Source organism: Pieris napi, chromosome 5 (assembly GCF_905475465.1).
Source record: "Pieris napi chromosome 5, ilPieNapi1.2, whole genome shotgun sequence".
Taxonomy (NCBI): domain Eukaryota; kingdom Metazoa; phylum Arthropoda; class Insecta; order Lepidoptera; family Pieridae; genus Pieris; species Pieris napi.
This window is the reverse complement of record NC_062238.1, coordinates 2262940-2280009: the sequence shown is the minus strand read 5'-3', so window position 1 is coordinate 2280009 and position 17070 is coordinate 2262940. Positions and strand designations below refer to the sequence as shown.

At 32.9% G+C, this 17070-nt stretch overlaps 1 protein-coding gene across 37 annotated transcripts in view; it reads left to right on the top strand.

Moving 5' to 3' along the window:
- The window catches only part of LOC125049347 (protein tramtrack, beta isoform), a 357718-nt gene that overhangs the window by 43044 nt on the left and 297604 nt on the right, over positions 1-17070 (top strand). Inside the window, exon 5 of one of the 37 annotated variants that reach the window (XM_047648570.1) lies at positions 10167-10760. The exons of 32 other annotated variants lie outside the window; for them this stretch is intronic. In XM_047648570.1, the coding sequence (XP_047504526.1) occupies positions 10167-10354 (188 nt within the window). In that variant the 3' untranslated portion in view covers positions 10355-10760. Of the gene's footprint in view, positions 1-2981; positions 3439-3863; positions 4734-7166; positions 7885-8068; positions 10003-10166; positions 10761-17070 lie in introns of those variants that run through there. 4 more of the 37 variants (XM_047648574.1, XM_047648524.1, XM_047648555.1 and 1 more) reach the window with 4 other exon arrangements.

Below are 17070 nucleotides of genomic sequence, written 5' to 3'. Positions count from 1 at the left end.
TTCCAGGCAACATGGCTGTCGGGCACGAGTGCATTATTTCAAGAACACGCTTATTAAAGTTGATACATCGCATACGCATGCACGCCCAGAATACATTTACTTCAATGGGGTATATACAAAAGTGTAATTCTAAAACAATTATTTTGTTGTTGCATCTTAAGACTTAAAATAACCTAATTAACGAGTTTTACCTAACCACTCGTAGAGTGTCAAAAACGTAGGTTAAAAAGTAGTATTTGTTAACACGGTTACCATATGATTACGATATTAATTACGTATAAAAGAATAGTAACGCATCCGCGTTTTATAATATGCACAAATGCAAAATTAAATAACCTTAATTTTCCTCGTTTACACAATGGCAGTCGAGTTGAGTATATGTTTTTATAAGTTTTATAAATTAAAAATAATCAAAATGTAATTTAATAACTGGAAAGAGCTGGTGCTTTCCTCGCTCCTCTAAATATCGGAATACAGCGAGGAAATGCTGCCAGCGTTAAGTCCACAAAGCAACGTGTTGTCTCAATTTAATCGTAAAATTGAGACAACACGTATCTATTGCTGCTAGGACTAAAAAGTGGAAAATGAATATAGTTTAAAAAAACTATAAAACACGCTTTTAAAGCTCTGTGCCATATTTCGTCTATCGAGCAACCCACGCTTTTTCACAATAAAACCAGTATTTTTTGTTCATTACCATTTTCAGCCTAAATAAGGAATTATTTTTCACTTTTTAGTTTGATGTGCTTTAAAAGCGTGTTTTATAGTTTTTTTAAACTATATTTATTACTATGTAGGTTAAGGAAATTGTAAATACTTTAGGTTTATTTTATTCTTATGGTCAAATAAATCTTTCATTTAATAAATAAGAATTGTGTGCAAGTGTTATGTTATTATGAAGGTTTTGATATTCATTTATATGTGGTTTTTGGATGTATATTTATCACTTACCTAAATAAGTGAAGACGGAGGTTTACGACCTGGAGTGGAGATTTCTTGCACGGATACAATATCCGTTCAAGAAATTCTCCATCTACGGACCGATCTAATTATGGTTAAGCTTAGCTTCTCCTTTTAAATAATAATATTGAGGGTTATAAGTTACAAATATGAATAAATACATTTGAATTTGAAATGGTTTCATTCTTGTAGGAATTTCCGAGGTTAGCAACTGAAATCATGAAAAAAGCAGAGTTCGCGCCGCCACATATTTTATATATTTTTATTATAATGTATTCCGGGTTTATTTGTGAATTATAAATAATATTCTATTACAGATGATGAGATTATAAAAATACCAACAAAAGGTGGTAAATTCCTGTTGATGCTTAATGGGTACACATACTCTCGAAATAACGGTGTTAATTGGTATTGTTCAGCTAGGTTACAAGGATGTAAGGCACGACTACGTTATTGCGCGGACACAGTGATCAAAATATCAACAGAACATACACATTTACCCCCCAAGTACTTCATTAAAAATGGAGAATATATTAAGTGTTAAATCTTCTTTATTGTATAACATCGAACAGCTTTTCATTAATGTATTTTGTGTACATATTAATGTATGATACATTTTGCATACACAGTGCAACGTATTTATTCAACCATGAAATACAAATACAGAATATACAAAAAAGAAGTTATTAGAAATCTGTCGTTAAATTGTTACATAGATAAGAAAACATTTATTAAAAAAATAATATGCCTATTGTCTTACTGGAAATTTAGTGAACTAATTATAGTGAAAAGAGTTTTCTTTATTTAAGAGTTGCAATAACATAATTTTTAACAATTCCCGTACAGTCTGAACAAAATTGATTCATATGTGCAAAGACCTAATCTAAAAAATGTGTAAGAAAATTAATATTTAAATAAAATAAAAATTGCAAACATGACACACCCATTCTTAGATTTTAAACGAATGCAAAAAATCCTCGAAGTTAGACCTCAGTTCGACTTCGAGATACTTATGTTCCGATTTCTTTTTTAAATTTCTTCTTTAGGCGCGTTATGAGAAATTGATGAGAGTGAAATTTTACGATGCGCGCGCACCGTGACACAAAATTAACAGAATGAAGTTGCCCACGGAAGATGCTACGGAATTGGACATAATTTAAAAACAACATTCGAATAATAATAGAATTTATGCTACATTTAATGTAAGAGAATAATAATAAATATTTATTTATTTAATTTTTCAAATGTAAACTGAACTTTATTGACTATAATGACTCCTTTTCCAGTCTTTGATTATTTAATTGTAATTAATTATTTGCATGCAATCAAAAACTATTTTTAATAATGCCAAAGAAGTATTACTTCTTACGCGCGTACATAAGTACACGCACCCTTTTTTTTAATGATTTATGTAATGATTAATAATGCATTCCAGATACCAAGATAATGAGGCCGGACGATAACGAGTTTATAAAGATTCCGACTCCTGGTGGTAAATATCTATTGATGGTTGAAGGATACACATACTCTGCGATTAAAGGTAATTGGTATTGCTCGTCCAGGTTGCAGGGCTGTAAAGCAAAGGTGAAGCTCACCTCGGACAATACGCTGCTTAAAATTATGACGATACATTCTCATTCACCGCCAAACTATTATTGTAGAAATGGAACATATATTAAAATAAAATAAGGTTTATTGAAATTTTTTGTTTTTGTTTTGATACGAGTTTACGTACAGACCTGAGCTGTAACGAATGTTTGGCTCTGTACATCGAGACCAAACAACGTCTATGGCGAGAGAACTATGAGGTATTTGCTATCATCGCTAATAAATGGACTGCCCAGTTACTAGATTACCGAATGTTAAGCAACATAACAAGTAAGGTCGTTCAAGAAAAGAGCGTACCATTTCTTGAAAGGCCGGCAGCGCGCTTGCGAGCCTTCGACAGCTGCGAGTGTCCATGGGCGGCGGCATCACTTAACATCAGTGATGCAATGTTACTAATATTTTTTCCTTTTCAGTCAGTGAAATTGTAAAGATACCGACCCCAAATGGTCATTTTCTGTTGATGATTGATGGTTACACATACTCCCAACAAAGAAACATTTACTGGATTTGTTCGTCCGCTAAGAGGAAAGGCTGTAAGGCTCGTGTTCATTATTTTGGTGATAGAGTGGTGAAGTGTAATGCATACCATAACCATCCTCCGCCCAGATACTGTTACCGAAATGGGCTATACAGAAAATATTAAAGATATATATAATATATATATAGAATATCTGAGATATAAAAAAAAACTGAAACTAAAAACCTAAAGGTCTATGATTATTAGTAGTGTTTATGATTATTTTAGGCCATTTAAGTTTTATAATTATTATAATTTTAGATTATTCAAATTTGTTTTGTCAAATAGTTGTACATGACTTACGTATAACATTTGACTAGTGTATAATAAATCGTTAAATTGGTTTTGTCTGATGTTTATCACATTAACCCCTATATTTATTAAATCATCTATCTCTTTTCATGGCAGTATAAACAATTTGACAGAAAGAGAGAAAAGATTGCTTTAAGAACGTCATAGCAGCCCTGCGATTCTGTAACTCACACAGCGGTTTTCGCATCGGCGATCGCTCTCAAATCAGTCGTGAAGCAGTCATTTTATGATTTGGCATTCTGATAAACAATAAACTACAAGCTCCCACCTTTTAAGAATCTACGTTATACACAAAAATGTTAGTAAGTAAAAAACTAATAGTTATATTCTTGATATAATCATTGGTACTTTTTAATTTCCTGAACTTATATACAAACTATATAATAAATACAAACTTCTAGCATAGAAACAGTTTCGTCGAAGACATGTTTGTTGACAAAGTTTTATATGTTTTAATTGGTTTCAGATGAGATTATAAAGATACCCACACCTGGTGGGAAATTCTTAATGATGATCGATGGATACACGTACTCCCAATACAGAGATGTTTACTGGTACTGCTCATCCAAATTTCAGGGGTGTAAAGCACGGGTGCGTTATACCGGGGTTGAAGTGGTCAAAGTTATGACAGACCATACGCATCCACCGCCGAAGTATTTTTGCAAAAATGGCGTTTATATAAAGCTATAAATTCCTTTATTTCTAATGAATTACACTATACAATATGCAGTAGTCGCATCTACGGCGTAGGCCTCCCCTTAACATTCCCCCTATTCCCCCATTCTTCACCCTATCTGTTACTAACCTCAACCATCGCGTGCGTGATTTAGAGGAGTTGTGCGTTTCCTTAATTTTTTTTTTAAATTTATATTACTCTGCCTGCCATCTCTCAAATTTAAAAAAAAAAGTTACATTATGTTAATTACAATAAACTGTGTTACGAGTCTCGCGAGATACGCCCCGGCTAGATCGGTAATATTTTTTTTACGGTATTCATGGGCGAGACGGAACGCAATCCCTCGCGAGAACCGCTGTTTCAGTTTTGTTTGCCGCCTTAACTTTGTTATTAATGAAATACTAATGCTAACTTATGTGTTATATCATGAAATTTTAAATACAATTGTTAATACGTTAGCATATTGTTTGCTTATAATTTTGTATAAAAACGTTATTTGCTTTGCTTTGCTTTTGAGAGGTTTCCAAGTGAGCTCAGATTTCTTAAATAAATAAATAAAATAAATAAATAAATATGTTTCTTTCTTTCTTATAGGCATGTATCAATAATTACATTAATCGTTTATCAGAATTGCAATTCAGAAATACATACATAATGGTTTGTTATGTTTCACGAACTATATAGTAGATAATTATTTTCCTTTTTATAATAACTGTTCTGAACATACTAACGTTTTTAGAAATGGCATAAATGTTTTGATTGAAAGAATAGAAGTGATCTAAAATTAATTTTTGCTTTTCCCAGAAAACGATGAGATTATCATGATTCCATCTTCAAGGAGTACAAAACATCTATTAATGCTCCACGGCTATACTTATTCGCAAAGAAATTATGGTCCCCATTGGTGTTGCTCTTCTATCCAGACCCAAAAGTGTCCTGCACGTTTGCACTATTTCAATAATAAATTGGATAAAATTGTGACAGATCATACCCATCCACCGCCGAAATACTTATATAAAAATGGAAAATATATTAAGGTGTAAGTTTTCAATAACACTGAGGTACATTTTTGGACTAACTTTCTTAAGTCTCAGGCCCCCTTATTTAAATTGTCCCATTTAATATGTTTCTTCATTTATTTCGAATAAATATGTTTCTTTCTTTCGTTTATCAGAATTGCAATTCAGAAATACATACATAATGGTTTGTTTTGTTTCACGAACTATATAGTCGATAATTATTTTCCTTTTTATAATAACTGTTCTGAACATACTAAATTTTTTAGAAATGGCATAAATGTTTTGACTGAAAGAATATAAGTGATCTAAAATTAATTTTTGCTTTTCCCAGAAAACGATGAGATTGTCATGATTCCATCTTCAAGGAGTACAAAACATCTATTAATGCTCCACGGCTATACTTATTCGCAAAGAAATTATGGTCCCCATTGGTATTGCTCTTCTACCCAGACCCAAAAGTGTCCTGCCCGTTTGCACTTTATCAATAATAAATTGGAAAAAATCATGACAGATCATACCCATCCACCGCCGAAATACTTATGTAAAAATGGAAAATATATTAAGGTGTAAGTTTTCAATAACACTGAGGTACATTTTTTGAGTCTTTCTTAAGTCTCAGGCCCCCTTCTTTTAGTTGTCTCTTTCTTCTCAATTATGTTAACGCTGTAATGAAAAGAGACAAATGAGAACTTTAAATGCATTCAGTTTATTTTTAAATGATTGTATTCGCTAGTGTTCCTTATAGACGAAGTAAGCTTTGATACTAAAGTCTATGTTTTGTGTCATCATCCTTTAGCTTGGGTATTTTCTAAGTTAAGTTTTTATTTAAAATGTATTGTTAATATAGCTGCTAAGTTCGCTTCGGCCTTAATTTAAGTTGAAATCTCGTTTTCTGAGTTTATATTTATACGATTTTTCCTAAAATTTTAACTAACCAAACCTAAATCAGTTGAGGTTATAATGACAAATATGATGGTAAAAATTTAAATATTAACTTATAAATACATACGAATATAATTACAGAACAAATTACACAACTTTGTTTGTTTGTTAAAATGACTAAGGGGAACTGTTAACCATGATACGGTATTATAATTATTATATTAACTGCTGATAATGCATATGATTTCTATACTTAGATATGGAATTATAGTTTGGGGAAATTCAGTCGCAGTTAATTGGGTATTTAAGACTAGAAAATATAATACCTTAATTGCAATATAAAACTACCTTTTATATTGCAATCAAGGTTTATAATAATTTACCAAAAACATTCAAAGATCTTCCTACTAGAGTTTTTAAAAATCTACTTAATGTACTACTTTTAGACAAAAGTTATTATTCTATTAATGATTATTTGCGTGAAACATTATAATTAATATTAATTTGATAATGTAGTGATAAAATAATATAAGAATTGATTTTAATGATATGATTCAATATAATTGTAACTTCTCTTCTACCTTTTAAGACAAATTTGCACGCTATGTGCTACAATATGCCTACATTAGATTGTATCACCATTTTTCTACCATATGATGCAAATAAATGATTATTATGTATTAAGATTGTTATAAAAAATAATTTAGTGTATATTTTTTGGCACTTGACTTCGTATTAAATCTAAGTTATACTTGGATAAATTGTATAATTCAAAGAGTTGGTATTATTTAAGCCATCCTAATCTTAACAATACGAATTTTAGTATGCTTTCTCGTTTGATTATTTTTTTTTCAAATTATGTTCTGTATAATATAAAATATTTAATCTACGAATAAAATGGACTTGAAAGTGCAGATTAGATCCTCTCTTTTCCAAAGTTTATATACATATATAATATACTGTATAGATTTTTATTTAATTGTTTCGTATATGAAATAAATTATCGAAACTAGTGGAATCGTAGGAGATATCAGTTAATAGGTTTTATACACTTATATATACAGGATACTTGAATGATTTTTGCATTAATTTTGGTTTAATAGTTTCTATGTATGTGATATCTTTAAACGTGACTTATACTACCGATGCTATATAATTGTGGAATGTTATCTAAATTGCTTATGTGTTGCAGATATACAATTCATACCAACGGAAAAAGGGAAATATATCCTTGTCTTAAAAGGTTTTACGTATTCACAAGTTGGGGGACGATTTTTCTATTGCTCATCAAAGCACATGGGATGTAGAGCAAGAGTGAGGCTAATATCGGGAAAATTAGTCGCTTCATCAGATGCTCATAACCATGCTCCTCCTTCGCACGCAAGGTGTGGTAATGGTGCATTCGTACCGCTGCGTCCACGGTCGCAGGTTCTACCAGTCTCCTCAATTGCAGCTTCAATACTTCCGTCGCCGCTTTTATCACCCCGAGCCGCTTCGCTGGCTCTTCATGCGCTTAATTTTCCTAGAATTGCTCCTAAATTTGATCTCTGGAATCGGACACCTCCTGAGGAGAGAAAGGATTAACTAATTGGATAATTTGTTATTATGAGAAATGTTTACCATTAAATGGTACGTGTGTTAAAGTTTTGGAGGATGACATCAGATTGTTAAAGTTTTTTATGATCTCGAAATTTTTAGTGACAAAAGCTACGCTGTAAACCTAGGCTAACCTTTAAGTGATAATATCAATGATACGTAAATTTGGTGATACTTTATAATGAGCCTTATATTCATTGTATACAATAATTTTTATACTTACATGTGTTATTTTTCTGATAGGTTGTATATATTTATTGTATTGTTTTAAAAATATAGACTGCTTTTTATTAAATACGTTGTAATCTTTGATATTTGTGATCTTTGGAACCACTTTCCTGAATTTGCTTCTCCGTATTTTGAGCCAAATCTGGTTCAAAAATTATTGAGGTAAACAATTAACCACGTATAAATAAATTTATAACGTAACTAGCAGGTTTAAGGAAACAATTACCCAGCTTCATGATATTGGTATACATTATTTTGCTATTTTTTCAGATTTTATTCAAGGTGAAGAACTGGTATTAGGGATATATCGATATAAAAAGGAACACGTACATGAAAGCAGAATATCTTGGGGATGCATAGAAACTGATTGTTTGGCCACAATAATAACCTGTTATGGGAAGATTATCTGGTCAACTTTGAAACATAATCACTAGAACATTTAGGGCCCCCACACAAAACTGCGATGCGATGCGAATACGCATCGCAGGAATTTGCGATGCGAATTTCTGCGATACGATTTAGTGCGGCAAACCGTTTGGTACGGCGACCATTCCTTCGTAGTCAGCCGTACTGGACGTGTTTTTAGGAAGCGTAAGATGGATCGCAAAAAGATTATTGCACTGCTGTTATTGTTAAATAGATATAAAAGAAAAAGAAGATTCTGGGTTCATCCATTTATTACGATTATGAACTCTGATGCAAACTTTCACAGACGCTCTTCCACGCATCTTGCTTAATAAATGTATTTTTATAATGTTCATCACTTGTGTCACTAAGGACGGGACGCTCCTCAATTAAAAAATCCATATCATATTCCGCAATTTTTTATAAACAAAGAAGGCGGCGGAGGCGCCGCGCGTCTTTCTCTAAAGCTGTCTCAGAGCGGACTAAAATGGCGTCACCAAGGATGACGTAATATCGCTAGAATGTGCGATGCGAAGCAGATCGGAAATTCTTGCGGTGCGTTCGTGCGAATTCGCAGATATTTGCGATGCGATGCGAATTCGCAGTTTTGTGTGGGAGCCCTTAGTACAATATTTAATTCCGTAAGATTCGTTTAAGAAGACTAACACACTGGCTGACTCTTAGTCTCACCAGTTATTATCATTTTTTTTTATATTAATAATAAAGATTATGGTGCGGCGAATAGGTATAAGAAATTTTTCAATATTTTTGTAAAATGTATTTTTATATCTCACGATTAGGGGATGCAATGCCGACTCGAGATCGTAAATTCGAGATCCCGCGGAGATTTTCAGGATTTCGTCCAGTTAAAATTTTTTTTTTCAAATATAACAGCGCTGCAGTTGCTTTTATGCGACACTCGGAGGTACGATTGTTCGTCGAAGAGACCAACTTTTCTGAGAGAGGAGTTTTTAGGTCTTCTAGCTTTCGAATCATGAAACGCAACGTATGTTCTCCACTCACTAAATTAGTATCTCTCAATCCCGTCAATCTCGAACGGGATCTCGTTATATTATGCTTCGGGATTGATCCCGAAAAATTACACGGAATCTCGCGGGACCGGGATTGCATTCCCTAATCATGATATTTATAGAGTTAAATTTTTTATCATCTTTTGTAGAAAATTCTAATTTGCATAATTTTACTTTCGGTTTTAGGAGGCTGAAACATTTTTTTTAGCTAGTTCTTAACAATACTATTTAAGAAAAGTCCCCAACTAACACTTGACCCTATCACGCTAACTAAAAGACGGTGTAAGGACACAATTTGCAAAGTAAATTTATTTCACTCTCACTATTCGCATATTTTTTTCTGCTTTCTTGGGACATTTTAAAACATCAAACTATTTTATTCCTTAAGTATTCAGTCAAAAAAAACAGTATAAGTTATACACAGTAGAGTTAGACCTTAAATTAAATTCTTTCATTCACACACGTTTGATTCACACACCCTTACACCTTATACTCATGCTTTACTTTTATTTTGTTTGTCACTTTAGTTTAGTTATAATATGTAGTGATCTCTTCCGATATTTTCTATGCCCGTCGGAAGACTGGTGACCTGCTGCCACTATCTATAGTCGTATTATAGGCACCAGCCTCTCACAAAGATCGTCAATATGATAACGTAAAATAAATAAAAATAAAATAAAATACCGGCAGCATGTTTTTACGTTCTACATATTTATGTACAAAGTAATGTTGTGAAGAGACAAATAAACTATATAATATATTAGTCTATGTATTGAATTATTTCATCTAATTATAAGCGAATTAATGTTTTTTCCAAAAAAAAAAATTATTTTTTAATTAAATGTTATTAAGTTAATCTTTTTTTATTAATAATCCTTATATTTTAAGTAGATTTGGTTTATAAAGTGTTAATGGTGCTATAATTTTTTCAGAGCCTGTGTTTAGTCTTTCTCAGAGAGGAAATTTAGTGGTTCAGATAGGTGACTGGCGTTTTAATAAACATGCTTCTTGGGGGTCCAAAGTACGCTGGTCTTGTGTTAAGAAGAAATCTGGTTGCACTGCGTCTCTCACTACAGTGGACAATGTTATCGTTAAGACTATAGGAATACATAATCATTAGCATTTATAAGCAATCATGTTTATGTGTGTTAACACTTTTTTATTCTGTTAGCTCCACGTAAAAAAGAATGTAATGCGATTTTTATTAATTATAAAGTTATTTACGAGGATGAAGAGGAGGGTTATATGTAATCATTTTTATATAGTATAAATAAAATCGCTGTACTATACGATTAGATCATTTAACTTCGCTGATCTGTTTCCACGAGAAATAATTAATTTAGACAATATTTAAGCAATTAGAAGTAAAAGTGTAGCATTAGTGCTGTATCTAGAATATGAATAATTACCATTGAAAATTAATCTATGAGCATGTTGTAATCTATGCTTATCACTTTCTTTGTTATGATGGTTATTAAATTTTCACTTTGTAGTGCTTAATTCACTTAATAAAGTCTCCAAAAGTTGAAAAGTAATCTTATTAAACATACAAGTGTGTGTGTTGGAGTGTGTTGTGTTTAATGGGAATTAAATTTTAAATGGAGAATAGGGAAATCAAGTGAAGCATCTGTTTAAATGACTACTACACGTATTAACTACACATCATCTTACAGATTTGAATCCAGTGTTTGCAAGGTCCCAAAGAGGAAACCCTGTGATCATGATAGGCAGGTATCGTTTTAATAGAGTCAACAAGAATGGAGACAAAACTAGATGGGTCTGTGTTAAGGCGAAGTCAGGCTGCAGAGCGTCCCTACATACAATGGATAATGCAATAGTACGAGTTTGGGGCTTCCATGATCCAGCAGCACATACCACAGCGAATAGATTCTGAAAGTCATTCCTATTTTTTATTAAAAAAAATTAATATCGAATTGGTCAAGTTACAGGATGATATTTCCGTCTTTTACCTGTAGATAACGATAGACAATGACGACATGCTGTTGTTAACATATACGTAATAACCTTTCACATGTGTGTGTGACTATGAATCTCGGTTGACATTAAACACATTATGCTAATTTAATTGTTATTTCATAACAAATTAGTATAATTACATTGTTTTACTAAAGAACTATATCTCATGTAAATAATTTATAGAAAGACAGATAAAGCTACACTTAAATGGTCAGACTTAATTTGAGAGTGTAATTTGAATGATTTAATTTTTATGAATGATCAACGTATTATTCCTATGAATAGCTTCATTTGTATTTATATATTTTATAAGTGAACGTGAACAAACCACATACATAATGATAACAGTAATTTGAGACATAAATAGTATTTTCTATGATCATACTCACATCCATAAAATGCCATTAGGACCAAAATTTGAATTTTTATGGCATTAATATTAAAACATATTAATTTAATTTGCATAATTATTAGTATTGGTTATCTGTAATCGCTATTTAGTGTTCGACATTTGTAAAGATATCATTGCACTGAACTTTAAAAAACATTATCGAAAAGCAATTGAATATCTACCCACAACTTTCTTGAATTAACTTTTTTTTTATAATTATGATATTAATGTATGAATTTGTAATAGTTTTCTAAAAGCAATAATGTGATGACGTTTGGATTAGACATATCTTATGTATTTAATAACTGGTTTTAAAATAATTGAGTTACAGAAGAGTTCTATGGAAGTTAGATTTACTCGATCTGACTTTCTACTTTGCACCATTAGTCCAATGAACGAAGAACGAAATACTTATATAATAGTGGCCTTATACGTGGACTAAAGATACTGATTAGTTACTATGGTTACGATGTTATGTCGTATTGAATGGTAACCGTGGTAACAAACACGGTTATTTTTCGTCTAACATTTAAATAAGGCTCATGCAGCATCGTACTACTGTAGATTAGCGAAGTACAATCACGCAATGTCTCTGTAGCCATATACGTATACATTATACATACATAATATAAAAAATATCCTAGGCTTTGGCGACCATGAAAGTTTTGTGTCATAGATGAAATGTAAAATGTATGTAAATATAATTTGACTTTTAAACCCGAGACATAAATGTATCAATTCGCAAATAAATTTAAGGCAGTTTTTCCGCGCACCACCGCTAAGTGGAACCAGCTGCCCATTTAATTATTTCCGAACCAATTCGACTTAGGGTTCTGAAAAGAGCGTACTAATTATTATAAGGCCGGCAATGCACTTGCGATGGCAATGTGAGTGTCCATGGGCGGCGGAGTCACTTAAAATCATGTGAGCCTCCTGCCCGTTTGCCTCCTATTAAATAGGAAAAAGAAAGAACATTCCTTGACTAACATATATGTTTATGATAAGTATGCAGTTGTTTTATCATACAAACTAACGGCGGACGCGTAATTATTGCGTTAAATTAAGATAAGTTGTCTTTTAGGTTGCAATATAAAAATACATTTTATAGTTGTAATATAATTGGATAAGAAGTTTGAGCAGTATAGCAATTTGAGATATTTAACTTGATTCAATTTGAAATCGAAACAATTTAAATCACGTAGGCTTTTTTTAAAGGTCAAATGGCCAGCTATACAAATGTTTGTAACGTAACGAAAAACTTGTTTAATCCGATTAAAGTGTGTTAAATGGATTTATAAAAAATAAGTTATTTTAATTGAAATTGGTGCTTTACATTAAATAATCATGACATGAGGCAATTTTGATGTTAGCTTGGGAAGGTAGTTTTAAGTGTTATGTGGTATAGTGTTAATTGTGTTAAATTACTTCTTTAACTAGTTTAAATTAAAACTACTTCTGTTACTGCTTAGTTTCTAAAGATTTTTTGGTTCGTTTTAACAAGCCGTAAATGAACTCCACGCTGCTAATTTGTTAGTCTGTTAACACACACGTTGGTTAAAAATGGATTAAACTATTAAACATTGAAAATTAAGTTAAAGACGGTGGTTGCTGTCATATGTCAATAATATGTCATAATTGACACGCGCGTAAAGATCGTTAATTTAATCGATATTTATTGTAATTAATATCATTCGAAATTAGTTGTAAGTATTTTATTTTAATAGTATTTGGTGGTGGATAATAATGCGATCAATTAATGATAGCAAATCTATAAATTAGATTTATAATGAATTAATATGTTTCTAAATGTTGTTTTATTTTCTATGTTTTGTTTAATTATTCAGATATTTACTCAGATTTTGTGTGTTTGAGAGAGTATATTTGTCCATTGGTTTTTAATTGTATATGTATTTAAATTTGAATGTTTATTATATTGCCTGCGTGATGGCTATGACACAATATAGCATGGTGTATGATCGACGGTCCTGTCTTGTATTCCTTACGAAATAATCCTTCTTATGGGATATGTGGTTATATTCCTATGAGGTACAGGACTTAAAATACCCACTTTACATTTCTTAAATATATTTGTATAGGTGGCGTACTATTATAGCGACCATCGAAGCAAGACTGCACAGGATTGCGATCGTAAACTACACTTTAACACACATTACAAAGGCAAGAATATAATAAATTTTGTGGTGATACTCTCTCTGTTTTCGTAATAACAGCATTAACAATTCTAAAATATGTATTTCACTGTTTTAGGCCCCTGTTTCTTACCTTCAAGAAATGGAAAAAGAGTACTCTGCTTTGCGGGTTATCGTTATGGTATGATGAACCGGCTGAGAGGACCAACAAAAACGTGGATTTGTACCAAGAAGACAAGGGGTTGTCGAGCCAAAGTGGTTACTATAGATGATGATTTAATAAATATTGTAGGTGTTCATATTCATTAAATATATTGCATATATTTTCTCTAAATAGTTTGGTTTTTAAAATACGCCTTGTTCTCGTTCTCGGGCAAATGCCGGAAAACATTTGTGATATTTTGTAAAAAAATTAAAATAAGAAGGTTATTTGACTTTAGTTTTCCAGTCCTGCATGTTTGAACTTTGTTAATATATATAAGCCCGAATTTATTAAATTTTCAACATTCCTGTTTTTCAGCAATGTTGGTCAGAGACTATGCGTTAAGGTATTTATTTAAATTTGAATTTTGTAATTTTTAAGCCGACTTCAAAAAGCCGATAATGAATTTAGCGTTTTGTTTATTATAAATATATGATACTATATTAGATACCCTTTTACGATCTTCAAGTGATTGGTAGTGAAAGTTGCAATACAATCCTAAACTAATTTCTTATTTAAATACTAATTAAAATAAAATAAAATATTACACTATACCAGTGCATTTTGAAGTTGGTATTAAAAAGTAATATATAAAGCTTTAATTTCTTATTTTAAGAAAAGAATATAGCCGACCTATTTGAAAAATTGGTCCATTTGTGGTAAAACTAAAATAGTAGTGTATATATTATTGTAAGAAAAGATAATATATATATATTTTTTATTCATAAATTTAATTTCGTTTCATTTTGTTGAAATTTGGATAAGAATTTGTGATTGTCTGTTAAATTTATTTTTATAGTTTAAATTTAAAAAAATTGCTGTAAATATAACGATAACCTTTTATACTAATCTTCAGTACACGTGTTGGTAATTAAACTCCTCCTAAACGGCTTTGATGATTTTTTTTTGTCTGTGTTAAGTTGATTCTAGTATGTTTTTTTTTATTTTTTGAAGTGAAACTTCTTTAGGTGCATGAGGGTAAAATTCTTTGGAACGCCACGAAGATGTGCAGCGTTTTTGTCGAAAGGAAAAGAGTGAGAAGGGTGAATGACCCTATTGAAATTCTATTTTTAAAATTAAAATTTCGTAAAGAGAATTTATGAAATACATATTACTATTTTATATTTTATGCAAAATAATTTATTTAAATCTCATTTATTGACGAATTATAAATTAAAATGCCACGTGTTTTTATTGTTGAAGAAAAAAAAAAATGTGTATTAATTTTCGACAATTAATATTTTAATGACAATTAAATTCCTACAATGTCTTCCTTTTTCCCTCCCTCTAAGTTTCGGAAATCTAAAGTTTTAGATTTGTATAAATATGAACAAGAGTTAAAAATTAGTTTGCCAAAGAAGTTTCACTTCTGACATGTGTATACGTACTTTGTACGCACGCACTTTTTTTTATTTAGGACGTGTGTACAGGATAACATCAGCTGTTTTCTATGCTAGTGCAGTATAAAAATTCTCTTAAATTTTTATACTGCATTGAAATACGCGTATATTAATTTGTCGTTTACTACACGGCAATTATAAGTTAGCGAGTTGTAAAAAGGAAGAAATGGCTTTTTGCAAAGTTTAATAACCTTTATATATATACTTAAATACCATTACCACCGAGGGGGCCGATGGCTGGCCATGCTGCTTGTGGTGACCGGTCGTACTTGAATTGGTGTATGCGGTGATGTTGGTTATTTCGACTATGTGTTTGCGTGTTGTTCCCACGAGAATGTAAGTGCGTGCTCCTTTTTTTTTTTTTTTTTTTTTTTTTTTTTTAATAGGAGGCAAACGGGCAGGTGGCTCACCTGATGTTAAGTGATACCGCCGCCCATGGACACTCACAATGCCAGAAGGCTCGCAAGTGCGTTGCCGGCCTTTCAGGAATTGGTACGCTCTTTTCTTGAAGGACCCTAAGTCGAATTGGTTCGGAAATACATCTGTGGGCAGCTGGTTCCACATAGTGGTGGTGCGCGGCAAAAACTGCCTTAGAAAACGCTCTGTTGTGGAACGACGGACGTCGAGGTGATACGGATGGTATTTTGTATTTTGCCTTGACGTCCGATGATGAAACTCAGCTGCAGGTATTAGACCGAACAACTCCTCTGAACACTCTCCATGGTAAATGCGGTAGAAGATGCAGAGAGATCCCACATCTCTACGCAACGCCAAGGGATCAAGCCGCACTGAAAGTGACTGGTCGTCGACGATTCGAACCGCTCTTCGTTGAATACGGTCAAGTGGAAGGAGCTGGTACTGGGGAGCTCCCGCCCAGAGGTGAGAGCAGTACTCCATATGAGGCCGAATTTGCGCTTTATATAGTTGCAAGCGGTGGCCCGGAGTGAAGTACCGTCTCGCCTTGCTGAGCACACCAAGCTTTTTGGAGGCTAATTTAGCCTTTCCTTCCAGATGACCGCGAAACTGAACGTTATTCGATATGTCAACGCCCAGTATTCCGATGCTAGCTGAGGCTTTAAGGAGAGTGTCTTCAAAGAGGGGAGTAGCGACAAAGGGAGTTTTTTTAGCGGAAAACGCGCATACTTGTGTCTTCTTGGGGTTAAATTGGACTAGATTTAGTCTACCCCAGTCAGAGACTCCACGTAGAAGAGTTTCGACTTCAGACACAAGTTTGTTCCGGTACTCATCGACAACAGCCCGAGAAATACCTGCCCGGCCAGTGTAAAAAGTATCCCCAGTGCTGTCGTCCGCATAGCAATGAATGTTGCTAAGCTGCAACATATCATTGATATGCAGAATAAACAGGGTCGGGGATAGGACACAGCCTTGTGGGACACCAGCATTCACAGGTTTCAGGTCGGAGCATGCTCCGTCGATGACGACTTTGATGCTCCGATCAGCGAGAAAGCTGGAAATCCAGTTGCATAATTTCTCAGGGAGCCCGTAGGCTGGAAGCTTCGAGAGCAGCGCTCTGTGCCACACCCGATCGAAGGCTTTCGCTATGTCCAAACTTACCGCCAGCGCCTCCCCCTTGGACTCAATTGCCTCTGCCCACCTATGTGTAAGGTATACAAGGAGGTCACCAGCTGAGCGACCACGACGAAAGCCGTACTGAGAATCGCTAATCAGCTGGTGGCCCTCTAGATACCTCAGGAG